The sequence below is a fragment of the Coregonus lavaretus genome (assembly GCF_964263955.1).
Source record: "Coregonus lavaretus genome assembly, chromosome: 16".
NCBI lineage: Eukaryota > Metazoa > Chordata > Actinopteri > Salmoniformes > Salmonidae > Coregonus > Coregonus lavaretus.
Window position 1 is genome coordinate 23,836,238 of NC_140003.1, and position 17,316 is coordinate 23,853,553.

A 17,316-nucleotide genomic window follows, 5' to 3' on the forward strand; every position below is an offset into this window, starting at 1 on the left:
CTGATGGAGGTCACCACAACAACACGGATCCCTTCCCATAGCCTCTCTCTCCGTGTAGCTCCGTGTCAGGCCATCTCTGATACAGTTTGATACAATATGTCAGTCAGCTCAGCACTAGCTCCTAAAACACCTTCCTCACTGTAGGACTTGGCTTGGGCTTGGCTGTGTGTTCTGTAACAACACAAAGTGTTGCCTCAACCTCGTAGCTGAAACACAAGAGGCCCCACTCAAATAAACCAAGGGGGCTGGTGCCAAGAATACAATGCTCTTCCTTTCTCCCTGCTAGCTAACCGGGCTGTAGGGAGGCAGTACAGGGAGGCAGTAGGGAACAGACATGGGTTCAAATAGTATCTGAAATCTTTCAAAAATACTTTGAGCGTTTGCTTTAGCCTGCCTTGAACTTGTTGTGACTTTTCACTTTTCTATTGGTTCTAATTCAAAAGGCAAGCTCAATCAAGTGTTTGAAATGATTTCAAATACTATTGAACCCAGATCTGCTAGGGAGGCAGTTGGTACAGGGCAGTAAGGGCTGATTGTCGGCAGTAAGGGTTGATGGGTTTATTATAACAAGTCTCTTTTCTCTTTCTCTCTCTCTCTCTCTCTCTCTCTCTCTCTCTCTCTCTCTCTCTCTCTCTCTCTCTCTCTCTCTCTCTCTCTCTCGTTGCACTCTCACTCTCTCTCTTCCCCCTCTCTCCCTCTCTCTCCATCTCTCTCTCTCTCCCCATCTATCTCTCTCTCACTCCCCGTCTCCCACGGCCTAACTTCATCATTAACAGGTTTTGATTTAATTACCCGTCATTAAGCCCCTGTTTTACTGGGAGCTTGCAACCCATTTAATCGCTGTTTGGTTGCTGCACGGCTGTGTGTGTGTGGGGGGGGGGAGAATTAGGCACTGATTTGTTTACCTCTAGTCAGATTCTCCTTAGTTTAGGAATCACAGGGGTGCAGGCTGTGTGCCTGGAGGGAGTGTGAGTTGCTTTGTACATGGTTTAGTGGGCCGGACTGACAGCGCTGGTGGGGTGTTCTTTGCTTGTGTTTATTGCTTTGACTGACTTCTCTCTCTCCCTCTCCCTCCCCATCTCCTCTATCTCTCTTGCCCCCTGTAGGCTATGCCTGGAGGCCCGTGACCCATACTGTGGCTGGGACAGGAAACAGAGGCGATGCACCACCCTGGAGGACAGCTCTAACATGAGCCAGTGGAGTCAGAACATCACTGTGTGTCCTGTAAGTGCCAACAGGGACCCCCAGTTTCCCCTACCCCACCCGTTTTGTTATTTCCTCAGGTGTCACTATTGTCACTGGTAACCCCCTGGGGCTGCCTGCGACACTGCTGGCTGGCTGACAACCTGGAATACCTTCACTCTGCCTGGTCTCTCCTAGGGACTCTGGCCATGTACAGTAGTAGTCTGACAGTTTAACATTGTGACAGTTTGTTTTGCCTTGGGGACTCAATTTGTCCAGGTCGCCCTAGGAAACGGTTTTTAGCCTCAAGTGTCTTTCCTGATTAAATGAAGGTAAAATAACAGTTTTCCTGTGTCAAGGTTATTGTCACATGATTAATGATATCCAGTAAATTCCCTGACACTCTTGTCTCTCTCTCTGCCCTGTGTGGATTTTCAGCTGAGGAACCAGACCACCAATGGCGGCTTTGGACCCTGGGCGGCATGGCAACAATGCAGCAACGACGACGGCGACAGCACCAGCACCTGTCTCTGTCGCTCCAGGGACTGTGACAACCCCCCAGCTCGCTGTGGTGGGAGGAACTGTGAGGGGCCCACCATCGAAGTCTCCAACTGTTCCAGGTATGTAGAATCAATAGGGATTTCCATAGATCCTGATTGGAGGATTGCGGATTTCCTGCTTATTCCCTCCTGATTCCGGGAAACTTCCCAGCGGGATTTCAGGAAAACCTGGTAATTTTGGGAAAGTTATAGGAATGTTTCCACCCTAACCAACAAACACCATCTCATTTAGGGTGTGAAGTAACAACCCATTCCCTACATACTGTACTACTTATGAGCTCTGGTCAAAAGTAGTGCGCTAAATAGGGGATAGGGTGCCATTTTAGACGTAGCCTCAGATATGTCTGTCTGTCTGTCTGGAAGTGGCTATTGAATAATGAGAAATGCTACAGAGGAGCAAAGCACTTAAGCAGATTGAAGAATGTGTTTCTGGTGTCACGTTCAGCTTCTGAGCAAGTGGTTTTGCGTCCCTCTCAGAATCACACATTTGGTCCATAATCATACGTTTGTTGAGTGCTTAAAGAGATTGAAATGGATCTTAAACACTTACAAATTCGTAACATATTCTACAAATTTGATTTATTAAAAAAATATATTTTCAGTTTCAGGGACCCGTTTTGTCTCGTGAGCACTACTTTCAAAACTACTGGCTGAAATTATACAAAACCTTTATAATGCATCTTTTATGGAAAATATCTTTAATGTTTTGGTACAAAACAATTCTGTAATGGTGTATCAGCATGTTTTACCTTGATCTTTTTTTACCTGGAATATTGGAATAGTTTTTTTACCTCAAACTTTTCATTTTAGAATATACAAATAAACATTTTATGTTGTATTCATCATGCCATCATATCCGGTTGGACACATTGGACTTTCTATTGGATTTATTGGATGTATGTCTCAATCTTGAAACTGGTTTTCCCACGGCGCTACAGGATTCTTTGAACCTCCTTTAACATCACATTTCTGTTGCCGTAGAAACGGAGGCTGGACCCCCTGGTCGTCATGGGGACAGTGCAGCACCACCTGTGGAACGGGGTTTGAGATGCGCCAGCGCTCCTGCAACAACCCGTCGCCTCGTCACGGTGGACGCGTGTGTGTGGGCCCTGTCAGGGACGAAAGGTGAGAGGAGAGGGGGAGAGGGGGAGATGGAAGGTCTATTTGTGAGAGAGCTATGTGAACATATGTTGGTTTAGTCATACTTTTATCAAATGTAATTTTTTTGCTGAATAATTAAAGTGTTCGCTTGACTCAAAAGAGCAAAACTCTCAAACATTTATGGGTGCCATTACAAAGGAAGGACATTTATGATTAATTTATGAGACATGTTTTGCACTTTTCAGTAACAGTATTGGTCCTCAGTATCTTTTTGGGGATGATGGTCTTAGGTAAATGTCAGCCCTCTTACACACGCCAGTGCCTCTCACCGTGTAATGCAGAAGACACATTTACATTTCTTCCCAAATGGACATCAGTTTCTATCCTCCCCTCCCCTCCCGTCTCCTCTCCTCCCCTCTCTAGGTTCTGTAATGAGGGTGTGTCGTGTCCCCAGCCTATCTTCTGGTCCCCGTGGGGTTCCTGGACTAAGTGCAGTGCTGAGTGTGGAGGAGGGGTCCACTCCAGGGTCAGGAGCTGTGAGAACGGGAACAGCTGCCCAGGCTGCGCACTGGTACGATATGAATGGACAGACGGACGGACGGACGCACGCACACACACGCGCGCGCGCGCGCACACACACACACACACACACACACACACACACACACACACACACACACCTCTTGGCTCACAGAGCTGCTGTGGACCTGTATGTGAGCCTGAGAGATGGCCTTAGGTCTCTCTCACAAGAAATCTGGCACGTGCACAGATAGGGCTCTACCTGTGCAGAGCACACGCTCCTTTGCCCTTCCGGTCTCCAAAGTGCACTTTTTGGTGGTGGTATAATAGTTTTTTTTACTAATTGTCTGTTGTTGTTGTTCTGAACCTACTTCCCACATGTCGTCGTTAAATTCTCATCTATGTTTCAGAACCAAAAGGTTGTGTGTCTTGAATTTTTTTATATATTTTTTTAGGGGGTAGATCAGCTTTAATATTGCAGATAGATTGTAACTTCCATCAATGTAATTGTCTGCATCACTTCCAATCCCCCATATGTTTTTTCTCGCAATATATATATATATATATATATATATATATATATATATATACACATACAGTTGAAGTCGGAAGTTTACATACACTTACAGTGAGATTAAAAAAGTATTTGATCCCCTGCTGATTTTGTACGTTTGCCCACTGACAAAGAAATGATCAGTCTATAATTTTAATGGTAGGTTTATTTGAACAGTGAGAGACAGAATAACAAAACAAAAATCCAGAAAAACGCATGTCAAAAATTTTATAAATTGATTTGCATTTTAATGTGGGAAATAAGTATTTGACGCCCTCTCAATCAGAAAGATTTCTGGCTCCCAGGTGTCTTTTATACAGGTAACGAGCTGAGATTAGGAGCACACTCTTAAAGGGAGTGCTCCTAATCTCAGCTTGTTACCTGTATAAAATACACCTGTCCACAGAAGCAATCAATCAATCAGATTCCAAACTCTCCACCATGGCCAAGACCAAAGAGCTCTCCAAGGATGTCAGGGACAAGATTGTAGACCTACACAAGGCTGGAATGGGCTACAAGACCATCGCCAAGCAGCTTGGTGAGAAGGTGACAACAGTTGGTGCGATTATTCGCAAAATGAAGAAACACAAAATAACTGTAAATCTCCCTCAGCCTGTGGTTCCATGCAAGATCTCACCTCGTGGAGTTGCAATGATCATGAGAACGTTGAGGAATCAGCCCAGAACTACACGGGAGGATCTTGTCAATGATCTCAAGGCAGCTGGGACCATAGTCACCAAGAAAACAATTGGTAACACACTACGCCGTGAAGGACTGAAATCTTGCAGCGCCCGCAAGGTCGCCCTGTTCAAGAAAGTACATATACATGCCCGTCTGAAGTTTGCCAATGAACATCTGAATGATTCAGAGGAGAACTGGGTGAAAGTGTTGTGGTCAGATGAGACCAAAATGGAGCTCTTTGGCATCAACTCAACTCGCTGTGTTTGGAGGAGGAGGAATGCTGCCTATGACCCCAAGAACACCATCCCCACCGTCAAACATGGAGGTGGAAACATTATGCTTTGGGGGTGTTTTTCTGCTAAGGGGACAGGACAACTTCACCGCATCAAAGGGACGATGGACGGGGCCATGTACCGTCAAATCTTGAGTGAGAACCTCCTTCCCTCAGCCAGGGCATTGAAAATCGGTCGTGGATGGGTATTCCAGCATGACAATGACCCAAAACACACAGTCAAGGCAACAAAGGAGTGGCTCAAGAAGAAGCACATTAAGGTCCTGAAGTGGCCTAGCCAGTCTCCAGACCTTAATCCCATAGAAAATCTGCCAAACGTCAGCCTCGAAACCTTAATGACTTGGAGAAGATCTGCAAAGAGGAGTGGGACAAAATCCCTCCTGAGATGTGTGCAAACCTGGTGGCCAACTACAAGAGACGTCTGACCTCTGTGATTGCCAACAAGGGTTTTGCCACCAAGTACTAAGTCATGTTTTGCAGAGGGGTCAAATACTTATTTCCCTCATTAAAATGCAAATCAATTGATAACATTTTTGACATGCGTTTTTCTGGATTTTTTTGTTGTTATTCTGTCTCTCACTGTTCAAATAAACCTACCATTAAAAGTATAGACTGATCATTTCTTTGTCAGTGGGCAAACGTACAAAATCAGCAGGGGATCAAATACTTTTTTCCCTCACTGTAACTACATATAAGGAATTTTTTTGAATTAATAATAATATGTGTATGTATATATATATATATATATATATATATATATATATATATATTGGGAACTCAGTCGGGCACTCAACTTACTGTTGAGAGTTAGAATAGTAGAATACATAAGGTGCAATTTCTAAACTTGGTTGTGCATCAGCAGTTTTCCTCCTATTATAGTCACTGCATTAGCCCATGTCAGTAAAAAAATAATGTAGATTGGTAAATGAGTCTAGTTAGTCTAGCCAGCTATCTAAACTTGTAGTAATCAAGGCCAAATTACCGACTGGGCCTCCATTGATTTTGTTAGTCACTCTCACTCAGATATCAAATTAACATGGCATAAGCCATGGCAAAATGTGTAGAAATGCAGTAAAAAACCTTTAAAACTGAAAATCTTTCTCCCCACCCCATGGCAAAAAGTGTGAAAAAACTGCTGACCAAAATTTGTTGACCTTTTATATTAAATTATAGTTTTTAATCCCGGTGCTGAATTAATGTGAGTTAATGTGTAAAGGCTAATTGTATAGCTAATAGGCTATGTGTTTGTAGATCGACTGAGGTGAATGAAGCTACAGAAACCAATGTGATAATGGCTGGGCTCATTTTTGCTTGTTTTTGATGTTCTCAAAATAGTATTTTAGAGTTTTTAAATTGTATAGAAATGCAGTAAATTAGCTTCAACTTTCTTAAAATATATTGGAAGCTATGGCCCTGCTCTGGACTCCTTAGAAGTGACATGATATATCTCTAGTTGATATTGGCTGCTAACATGAATGACTTTCAACACCAAATGCAGGTGTAAAAGGCAATTTATTTCTGAAGCCTATCTTGCGTGTTGAAAATACATCACCGTTTATGGCTGTAATGACAGGCTACATTTGTGCAACGATTGTGTGCGCATGTTCGCGTGTGCACACGTACATGTGCATGAGCGGTGGTCGTAAGTTTTGTACTACTCCTTTTTGGGAGTCGCGGGTCAAAAATAAGAAAAAAAACCTGGGATACATGATACTGGCAACAAATGGAGTTGAGAATGACACAAATATTAATTTTCACAAAGTCTCCTGTCTCAGTTTTTATGATGGCAATTTGCATATAATCCAGAATGTTATGAAGAGTGATCAGATGAATTGCAATTAATTGCAAAGTCCCTATTTGCCATAAAAATGCACTTAATCCCCAAAAAACATTTCCACTGCATTTCAGCCCTGCCACAAAAGGACCAGCTGACATCATGTCAGTGATTCTCTCGTTAACACAAGTGAGAGTGTTGATGAGGACAAGGCTGGAGATTACTCTGTCATGCTGATTGAGTTAGAATAACAGACTGGAAGCTTCAAAAGGAGGGTGGTGCTTGAAATCATTGTTCTTCCTCTGTTAACCATGGTTACCTGCAAGGAAACACATGCCGTCATCATTGCTTTGCACAAAAAGGGCTTCACAGGCAAGGATATTGCTGCTGGTAAGATTGCACCTAAATCAACCATTTATCGGATCATCAAGAACTTCAAGGAGAGAGGTTCAATTGTTGTGAAGAAGGCTTCAGGGCGCCCAAGAAAGTCCAGCAAGCGCCAGGACCGTCTCCTAAAGTTAATTCAGCTGCGGGATCGGGGCACCACCAGTGCAGAGCTTGCTCAGGAATTGCAGCAGGCAGGTGTGAGTGCATCTGCACGCACAGTGAGGCGAAGACTTTTGGAGGATGGCCTGGTGTCAAGAAGGGCAGCGAGGAAGCCACTTCTCTCCAGGAAAAACATCAGCGACAGACTGAAGACTGATATTCTGCAAAAGATACAGGGATTGGACTGGGGTAAAGTCATTTTCTCTGATGAATCCCCTTTCCGATTGTTTGGGGCATCTGGAAAAAAGCTTGTCCAGAGAAGACAAGGTGAGCGCTACCATCAGTCCTGTGTCATGCCAACAGTAAAGCATCCTGAGACCATTCGTGTGTGGGGTTGCTTCTCAGCCAAGGGAGTGGGCTCACTCACAATTTTGCCTAAGAACACAGCCATGAATAAAGAATGGTACCAACACATCCTCCGAGAGCAACTTCTCCCAACCATCCAAGAACAGTTTGGTGACGAACAATGCCTTTCCAGCATGATGGAGCAACTTGCCATAAGGCACAAGTGATAACTAAGTGGCTCGGGGAACAAAACATCGACATTTTGGGTCCATTGCCAGGAAACTCCCCAGACCTTAATCCCATTGAAAACTTGTGGTCAATCCTCAAGAGGCTGGTGGACAAACAAAAACCCACAAATTCTGACAAACTCTAAGCATTGATTATGCAAGAATGGGCTGCCATCAGTCAGGATGTGGCCCAGAAGTTAATTGACAGCATGCCAGGGCGGATTGCAGAGGTCTTGAAAAAGAAGGGTCAACACTGCAAATATTGACTCTTTGCATAAACTTAATGTAATTGTCAATAAAAGCCTTTGACACTTATGGAGTGCTTGTAATTATACTTCAGTATACCATTGTAACATCTGACAGAAATATTTAAAAACACTGAAGCAGCAAACTTTGTGAAGACCAATACTTCTCAAAACTTTTGACCACAACTGTAGTAATGGTAGGCTACAGTATTTCTTACAATCTTCTATTTTGACTGGAATTGTGTTAGTTATTGTTAATAAGTGCAGCATTTATTCCCACCCAAAAATGTTTTGCCTGCGCTGAATATATCGGACTAGTAAAGGCCCAGTGCACTACTTTAATTTAGTATTAACACTGGAGTGATAGATGTGCAGAAGATGATGTGCAAATAGAGATACTGGGGTGCAAATATGGGGATGAGGTAGTTGGGTGGGCTAATTACAGATGGGCTGTGTACAGGTGCAGTGATCGGTAAGCTGCTCTGACAACTGATGCTTAAAGTTAGTGAGAGAGATAAGTGTCTCCAGCTTCAGAGATTTTTGCAGTTCGTTCCAGTCATTTGCAGCAGAGAACTGGAAGGAATGGCGGCCAAAGGAGGTGTTGGCTTTGGGGATGACCAGTGAGATATACCTGCTGGAATGCATACTACGGGTGGGTGTTGCTATGGTGACCAATGATCTAAGATAAGGCGGGGATTTGCCTAGAAGTGATTTATAGATGACCTGGAGCCACTGGGTTTGGCGACGAATATGTAGTGAGGGCCAGCCAACGAGAGCGTACAAGTCACAATGGTGGGTAGTATATGGGGCTTTGGTGACAAAACGGATTGCACTGTGATAGACTACATCCAATTTGCTGAGTATAGTGTTGGAAGATATTTTGTAAATGACATCGCTGAAGTCAAGGATCAGTAGGATAGTCCGTTTTACGAAGGCATGTTTAGCAGCATGAGTGAAGGAGGCTTTGTTGCGAAATAGGAAGCAGATTCTAGATTTAACTTTGGATTGGAGATGCTTAATATGAGTCTGAACGGAGAGTTTACGGTCTAACTAGACACCTAGGTATTTGTAGTTGTCCACATATTCTAAGTCAGACCCGCCGAGAGTAGTGCCGATACGGGTGGGCGGGTGCAAGCAGTGTTCGATTGAAGAGCATGCATTTAGTTTTACTAGCGTTTAAGAGAAGTTGGAGGCCACGGAAGGAGTGTTGTATGGCATTGAAGCTCGTTTGGAGGTTTGTTAACACAGTGTCCAATGAAGGGCCAGATGTATACAAAATGGTGTCGTTTGCGTAGAGGTGGATCTGAGAGTCACCAGCAGCAAGAGCGACATCATTGATATACACAGAGAATAGAGTCGGCCCGAGAATTGAACCCTGTGGCACCCCCATAGAGACTGCCAGAGGTCCAGACAACAGGCCCTCCGATTTGACACATTGAACTCTATCTGAGAAGTAGTTGGTGAACCAGGCGAGGCAGTCATTTGAGAAACCAAGGCTATTTAGTCTGCCAATAAGAATGCGGTGATTGACAGAGTCGAAAGCCTTGGCCAGGTCGATGAAGACGGCTGCACAGTACTGTCTTTTATCGATTGCGGTTATTATATCGTTTAGGACCTTGAGCGTGGCTGAGGTGCACCCATGACCAGCTCGGAAACCAGATTGCATAGCGGAGAAGGTACCGTGGGATTCGAAATGGTTGGTGATCTGTTTGTTAACTTGGCTTTCAAATACTTTCGAAAGGCAGGGCAGGATGTATATAGGTCTGTAACAGTTTGGATCTAGAGTGTCACCCCCTTTGAAGAGGGGGATGACCGCGGAAGCTTTCCAATCTCTGGGGATCTCAGACGATACGAAAGAGAGGTTGAACAGGCTAGTAATAGGGGTTGCGACAATTTCGGCGGCTAATTTTAGAAAGAAAGGGTCCAGCTTGTCTAGCCCAGCTTATTTGTAGGGGTCCAGATTTAGCAGCTCTTTCAGGACATCAGCTATCTGAATTTGGGTGAAGGAGAAGGGGGGTGGGGCATGGGCAAGTTGCAGCGGAGGGTGCAGAGCTGGTGGCCGGGGTAGGGGTAGCCAGGTGGAAAGCATGGCCAGCCATAGAAAAATGCTTATTGAAATTCTCGATTATCGTAGATTTATCGGTGGTGACAGTGTTTCCTAGCCTCAGTGCAGTGGGTAGCTGGGAGGAGGTGCTCTTATTCTCCATGGACATTACAGTGTCCCAAAACGTTTTGGAGTTAGTGCTACAGGGTGCAAATTTCTGTTTGAAGAAGCTAGCCTTTGCTTTCCTAACTGCTTGTGTATATTGGTTCCTGGCTGTTCGATGCTAATGCTGTACGCCACAGGATGTTTTTGTGCTGGTCAAGGGCAGTCAAGTCTGGGGTGAACCAGGGGCTATATCTGTTCTTAGTTCTGAATTTTTTGAATGGGGCATGCTTATTTAAGATGGAGAAGAAAGCACTTTTGAAGAACATCCAGGCATCCTCTACTGACGGAATGAGGTCAATATCCATCCAGGATACCCGGGCCAGGTCAATTAGAAAGACCTGCTCGCTGAAGTGTTTTAGGGAGCGTTTTGACAGTGATGAGGGATGGTCGTTTGACTGCGGACCCATTACAGATGCAGGAAATGAGGCAGTGATCGCTGAGATCCTGGTTGAAGACGGCGGAGGTGTATTTAGAAGGTAAATTAGTCTGGATGATATCTATGAGGGTGCCCATGTTTATGGATTTAGGGTTGTACCTGGTAGGTTCCTTGATAATTTGTGTGAGATTGAGGGCATCTAGTTTAGATTGTAGGACGGCCGGGGTGTTAAGCATATCCCAGTTTAGGTCACCAAGCAATACGAACTCTGAGGATAGATGGGGGGCAAGCAATTCACATATGGTGTCCAGGGCACAACTGGGGGCTGACGGGGGTCTGTAGCAAGCGGCAACAGTGAGAGACTTATTTCTGGAAAGGTGGATTTTTAGAAGTAGAAGCTCAAACTGTTTGGGCACAGACCTGGATAGTATGATAGAGCTCTGCAGGCTATCTCTACAGTAGATTGCAACTCCGCCCCCTTTGGCAGTTCTATCAAGACGAAAAATGTTGTAGTTCGGAATGGACATTTCGGAATTTTTGCTTCAGGCACTGCTAGAACATCAGGGTTGGCAGAGTGTGCTAACGCAGTGAATAACTCAAACTTGGGGAGGAGACTTCTGATGTTAACATGCAAGAAACCAAGGCTTTTACGGTTACAGAAATCAACAAATGATAGCGCCTGGGGGGTAGGAGTGATACTGGGGACTACAGGGCCTGGGTTAACCTCTACATCACCAGAGGAACAGAGGAGAAATAGAATAAGGATACGGCTAAAGGCTTTAAGAACTGGTCTTCTAGTGCATTGGGTACAGAGAAGATTTCCGGGCGTTGTAGAATTGATTTACGGCATTATGTACAGACAAGGATATGGAATGATATTGGGTAACTATGAAGGAGATAGCATCACTGGAGGTACCGATTGAGCCGGTCTCCGCGTGTATGGGGGGTGGGACAAAGGAGCTCTCTGAGGCTGGTTGAGCTGAACTTGGGGCTCTACAGTAAAATTGTATAATAAGAACTAACCCAAACAGCAAATGGCTAGGCATATTGACATGGGAGAGAGGCATAACGCAATCACAGGTGTTATTCGAGAGGGCTAAGACAACAACTGGTAATGGCGACGAAAGTTTGGGCTGAGACTAAACAGATAAACAGTATACGGGTACCGTGTAAAGGAACAGTCCAGCAGGCATTAGCTGTGTAGCTGAGTGATCATAAGGTCCAGTGAACAGCACTAAGTAAGTCCGGGAGCAGATCGTAGGCTGCTAAATCACAGGCGAGCAGGAGGCACAGCTGTTGATTGCGCGTGCTAGCGGGCCGGGGCTAGCAGATGGATTTTCGTGGTCGTCGTAACGGGAAGCCTGTTGAAACCACATCAGACGATTACGTCGGCAGACCAGTCGTGATGGATCGTCGGGGCTCCGTGTCGACACTAGGAGGTCCCATCCGGTTGACAGAGAGGTAGATAGCCGGGAGATGGGCCTGGCTCAAGGCTAGCTCAAGGCTAACTGGTACATTGGGAAGTGGTGATTAGCCAACAACAGCCATTCGGTTGCAGCTAGCTAGTTGCGATGGTCCGGTGTTAAGGTCCAGTGATTCAGTGATTCCGGCAGAAAATCTGATATGCTCTGGGTCGAGTACTTGATGTCTCAATGTACTCAATTACTGTATTGTGCATTGTTTTTCTTCATGGTGATGGAAAGTCTACAGGGACAAACCTAGATGACCAGCCTATGTACAATACAGTAATGTACATTCACATTTAGTGGTTTGTAAGGATGGTAGATTAATACTGCACAAAAAGTGGTTGTTTTCCATGTTATTTGATAAAGAAGAATATTTAATTTGATGTGGATGTTTTGTGTCTTTTCCAATAACTTTACACCTTTTGATGTAAATGTTTGAGGACAGGCTTTTGTTCTTTCTGGATGCCATTAGAATGACAATTGCAGAGAAAGGGACAGGGCAACAACTCTTACAATTCCAACTATTGAATCCTGCAAACAACTACCTTTTTTGCCAAAGCTGAGATGCTGAAAATAAATGTTTGCCTGCACTACAGATGTCTACATCGTCCGCTAATACTAGTAAAGGCCCAGTGTACTACTTTGTGAAAAAAATAAAAATTCAAAAAATATATATATATTTTTGTATTAATATACTTTTTTTATTCCGATGTTTCAGGATGTGCTGCAGCACCCTCAGCACCCCTACTTCCCGCGGCTATGCTTTTATAATAATGACCTCTCTTTCTCTCTGTCTCTCTCATTCTTCTCCCTTCCCATCCCCCCTCCCCCCTACAGGAGTACAAGGCATGTAACCTGGAGGCGTGTCCAGAGGTGAAGAGGAACACCCCCTGGACCCCGTGGATGCCCATCAACGTGACCCAGGGTGGGGCACGCCAGGAGCAGAGAATGCGCTACATGTGCCGCGCCCAGCTAGCAGACCCCCACGAGCTGCAGATCGGACGACGCAAAGTAGAGACCCGCTTCTGCCCCAACGACGGCACGGTTGCCTGCGAAACCGACAGTGAGTGTCCGATGTGGAATCGGTAGTTAGTTGTGATGTGCTAGTAGCAACCATTGAGCAAGTGACATGTATTGTGTTGGTGTGCAGAGGGTTAGGAGTTCATGCCCAGGTTTAAATATAATTTTAAATATAATTTTCACTCTGTTAAACCCACCCACTCTCAATCTATATTATAGACGGCTCTCAGACCATTGTGGGAATACTGCCCTTGAATAGTTACTGTACTGTATGTATACAGGAGGTTGGTGGCACCTTAATTGCGGAGGATGGGCTAGTGGTAATGACTGGAGCAGAATAGGTGGAGTGGTATCAATTACATGGTTTCCAGGTGTTTGATGCCATTCCATTTGCTCTGTTCCATTATTATAAGCCGTCCTCCCATCAGCAGTATCCTCCCCCTGGGTGGTACAGTGATGTAGAGCATGTTGAAGGAATCCTCCTGTTAGTGTGTTAGTGTCTGTTAGTGTGTTAGTGTCTGTTAGTGTGTGTTAGTGTCTGTTAGTGTGTTACTGTCTGTTAGTGTGTTAGTGTCTGTTAGTGTGTGTTAGTGTCTGTTAGTGTGTTACTGTCTGTTAGTGTGTTAGTGTCTGTTAGTGTGTTAGTGTCTGTTAGTGTGTTAGTGTCTGTTAGTGTATGTTAGTGTGTTAGTGTCTGTTAGTCTGTTAGTGTGTTAGTGTCTGTTAGTGTCTGTTAGTGTGTTAGTGTGTTAGTGTCTGTTAGTCTGTTAGTGTCTGTTAGTGTCTGTTAGTGTGTTAGTGTCTGTTAGTGTGTTAGTGTCTGTTAGTGTGTTAGTGTCTGTTAGTGTGTTAGTGTCTGTTAGTGTGTTAGTGTCTGTTAGTCTGTTAGTGTCTGTTAGTCTGTTAGTGTCTGTTAGTCTGTTAGTGTCTGTTAGTGTGTTCGTGTCTGTTAGTGTGTTAGTGTCTGTTAGTCTGTTAGTGTCTGTTAGTGTGTTAGTGTCTGTTAGTCTGTTAGTGTGTTAGTGTGTTAGTGTCTGTTAGTGTGTTCGTGTCTGTTAGTGTGTTAGTGTCTGTTAGTCTGTTAGTGTCTGTTAGTGTGTTAGTGTCTGTTAGTCTGTTAGTGTCTGTTAGTGTGTTCGTGTCTGTTAGTGTGTTAGTGTCTGTTAGTGTCTGTTAGTGTCTGTTAGTCTGTTAGTGTCTGTTAGTCTGTTAGTGTGTTAGTGTGTTAGTGTCTGTTAGTCTGTTAGTGTCTGTTAGTGTGTTCGTGTCTGTTAGTGTGTTAGTGTCTGTTAGTGTGTTAGTGTCTGTTAGTGTGTTAGTGTCTGTTAGTCTGTTAGTGTGTTAGTGTCTGTTAGTGTGTTAGTGTCTGTTAGTGTCTGTTAGTGTATTAGTGTCTGTTAGGGTGTTAGTGTCTGTTAGTGTGTTAGTGTGTAGGTCTCCCAGCAGGCAGGCAGTGCTGCTGGTCACAGTCCAATGCTCCTCTCCTGGTGGCAGCTTTACACCCTCCGCCCACTGTATCGATTAACTGTAGCTGGCTGACAGTGGCCAGGCTGGCCAGGGTGGGCTGGGTAGGTAGGGTGGGCAGACAGGAGGACAGACACAGAGAGCAGCTGATTAACTGCTTCTGAACGGGAAATACAGTCTAGACTGGACAGGACTGAAGGGAAGGCTGGGCTCTCTCTCTCTGTCTCTCTGTCTCTCTCTGTCTCTGTCTCTCTCACTCTTTCTCTGTCTCTCTGTCTCTCTCTGTCTCTCTCTCTCTCTCTCTCTCTCTCTCTCTCTCTCTCTGTCTGTCTCTGTATCTCTCTCTGTCTCTCTGTCTCTCTGTCTCTCTGTCTCTCTCTCTCTCTCTCTCTCTCTCTCTCTCTCTCTCTCTCTCTCTCTCTCTCTCTCTCTCTCTCTCTCTCTCTCTCTCTCTCCCTCTCTCTGTCTGGCCAGGTGGATCTGCCTGCTGTATATATATTCAGTCAGTGAGGTCACTGTAAAACACTTAAGCACTGCCCAACGTGTCACAGTCTAGCCAGACTTACCCAGAATAAGACCAGAGCTGACTTGAGTAATGGCACAGATATGAATAAAGTAAGAATACTTCCTCAGTACAGAGAGGAGATTATTTTTCAGTTGTATGACTCACCATGGAGGCAGGATTGAAGAACCTGAATAGCTTGGGAATGGACTAGAATGGGTGTGTGAGTGTGTTTCAGTATAAAGAGAGGCTGGTCCTATTGATCCCCTGGTCTCAGTGATCTGTCCCCTGTATGTGTGAGCTATTCCATACACGTATATGATATACACTGGTATCATACTACTCTATCTCTATGACCTGTGTAATGTAGAAAGGATTCAGTGTATTGAGTAGACCAGTAACCTGTGTATTAACCCTTTCCTGTACTGGTAGCTCTAGTGGAGGAACTCCTAAGGACCCCTGTGTTACGAGTAGCAGGCTCCGACTGGTCGTCATGGGAGACGTGGTCCGCCTGCTCCCAGGACTGTGCCAAGGGGTACCGCACCCGCAAGCGCACCTGTACCACCCCAGAGGGCAAGGCTGCCCCGCCAGCCTGCAGGGGCTCACCGGTGGAGTACCAGGACTGCAACTCTCAGGCCTGCCAAGGTAAAGGGGAAGAGAACATGCACACACATACACACACATACACACACATACACAAACTACTTCCATAACTATACATCAATGAACTCCAGTTGTGGTTAGCATAATACACACATTAACACACCACCAGCGAGAGAGCTGTATGCTAATGCTAGTCCTGTAAAGTTATGCTGAGGGGATCATTGGTTCCATTAGCTAATAAAATAGAATCGAGGAGTCCTTGGTTACAGTAGCTGAGTCATTCTAGTGTTTAAATTAAAGCACCTCATCATCCCCTAATCATGCAGTTGGCCTGCTTTAACCAGTGGTAACTCCACCCAGCCCTGCTCATAACAACTGCTCTTAACACTGGGATGTGGAATGACTGTATTCATGTTGTATGGTTGGTGCATCACTGATGATCATCCCTTGAGTCTGTCATCTCTCTCTCTGTCTGTCTGTCTGTCTGTCTGATAGTTGGATATTATGGGAGGGAGGGAGAGAGAGAGAGAGAGAGAGAGAGAGGCAAGGGAGATAGTTGAAGAAAATAGATTTGACAAGATTGAGATGGAGGTGAAGAGTGTGAGACAGAAATGGCTATAAGGAGACTTCTCTGGTCCTGATGTATCTATCTTTATTTTACAAGTTTGCTGGTTTTCTTGAGAGGCTCTCTCTTTATATTCCACTTTCCCCAAAATGTCCTCCCCAGTCCCATCACCATGCAGCATTCACAGGGGCCAGACAGACAGCCAGAGGGGTGTGAGGCAACCAAAGCAGTCACGTCCCAGTTCGCTCTCCCTACTATCTAATCCACTGAAGTAAATTGAGTTTTCTAGAGCACGAGGTGAGGGGGGTGAGGACGGCATTACAGCCCCACCTCCACTACCCACTCAACACTCACCTTCATCTCTCTCTGTCAAATCCATTATTTACTGTCTCGCTCCCCTCACCATTCACTCTCTCAGCTCAAACACTCTCATTCAGAAGGGCATACTGACTGACTGTACCTGTTCAATGTGAGTGGAATGACAACAAACTTAATATAGCAAGCCTTTATAGAGGGGTTAAGCATAGCAGAGTTATTCTTAGGCATGGAAGGTGCTGTGTAGGGACAATGGACAGCAGTGTAGTTTTTTAAGTAGATAATCTATCTGGTCCTCTGGGTAGACTTTGGTTTTGTTTATTGCAGCTACAAGAGGATAGCATTTCATATGTTTATTTTTGCCTAGTTAGTGATGAGAGAGATATCTGGCCTTGCTTGTATGTTTATGTCTTGTGTGTGTTTGTCTTTGTGTGTGTGTGTGTGTGTGTGTTCCTGTCCAGTGAGTGGAGCCTGGTCATGTTGGTCGTCCTGGTCTCAGTGTTCAGTGCCCTGTGGTGGAGGGCACTACCAGCGTACCCGCTCCTGTAACAACCCCAGCCCTGGCAACGGAGGAGATATCTGTATTGGGCTACACACTGAGGAAGCGCTGTGCAACACACACACCTGTGACGGTAAGGCACACACACATCACACATCACACCCAACACCACCCCAACACATCCATCAGAGTCACACGCTTCCTTTACATCAGGACGATCATTAGCTCTAATCAATACATTACAATTAGTCTATCATGATAATTACTCACTGATCAATACTGTGCCAATCAACACCTTGTTATGTCGCTCCAGAGAGGGCTTTGAAATGGAG

At 45.0% G+C, this 17,316-nt stretch overlaps 1 protein-coding gene across 1 annotated transcript in view; it reads left to right on the forward strand.

Annotated features, from left to right (window-relative positions):
* sema5ba (sema domain, seven thrombospondin repeats (type 1 and type 1-like), transmembrane domain (TM) and short cytoplasmic domain, (semaphorin) 5Ba) overlaps positions 1-17,316 on the forward strand; it is a 120,735-nt gene that overhangs the window by 94,263 nt on the left and 9,156 nt on the right. The window contains exons 11-17 of the mRNA XM_084179907.1: positions 1,107-1,224; positions 1,621-1,802; positions 2,724-2,867; positions 3,267-3,414; positions 12,854-13,079; positions 15,435-15,647; positions 16,947-17,117. Of these exons, the coding sequence (XP_084036033.1) occupies positions 1,107-1,224; positions 1,621-1,802; positions 2,724-2,867; positions 3,267-3,414; positions 12,854-13,079; positions 15,435-15,647; positions 16,947-17,117 (1,202 nt within the window). The remainder of the gene's footprint in view (positions 1-1,106; positions 1,225-1,620; positions 1,803-2,723; positions 2,868-3,266; positions 3,415-12,853; positions 13,080-15,434; positions 15,648-16,946; positions 17,118-17,316) is intronic.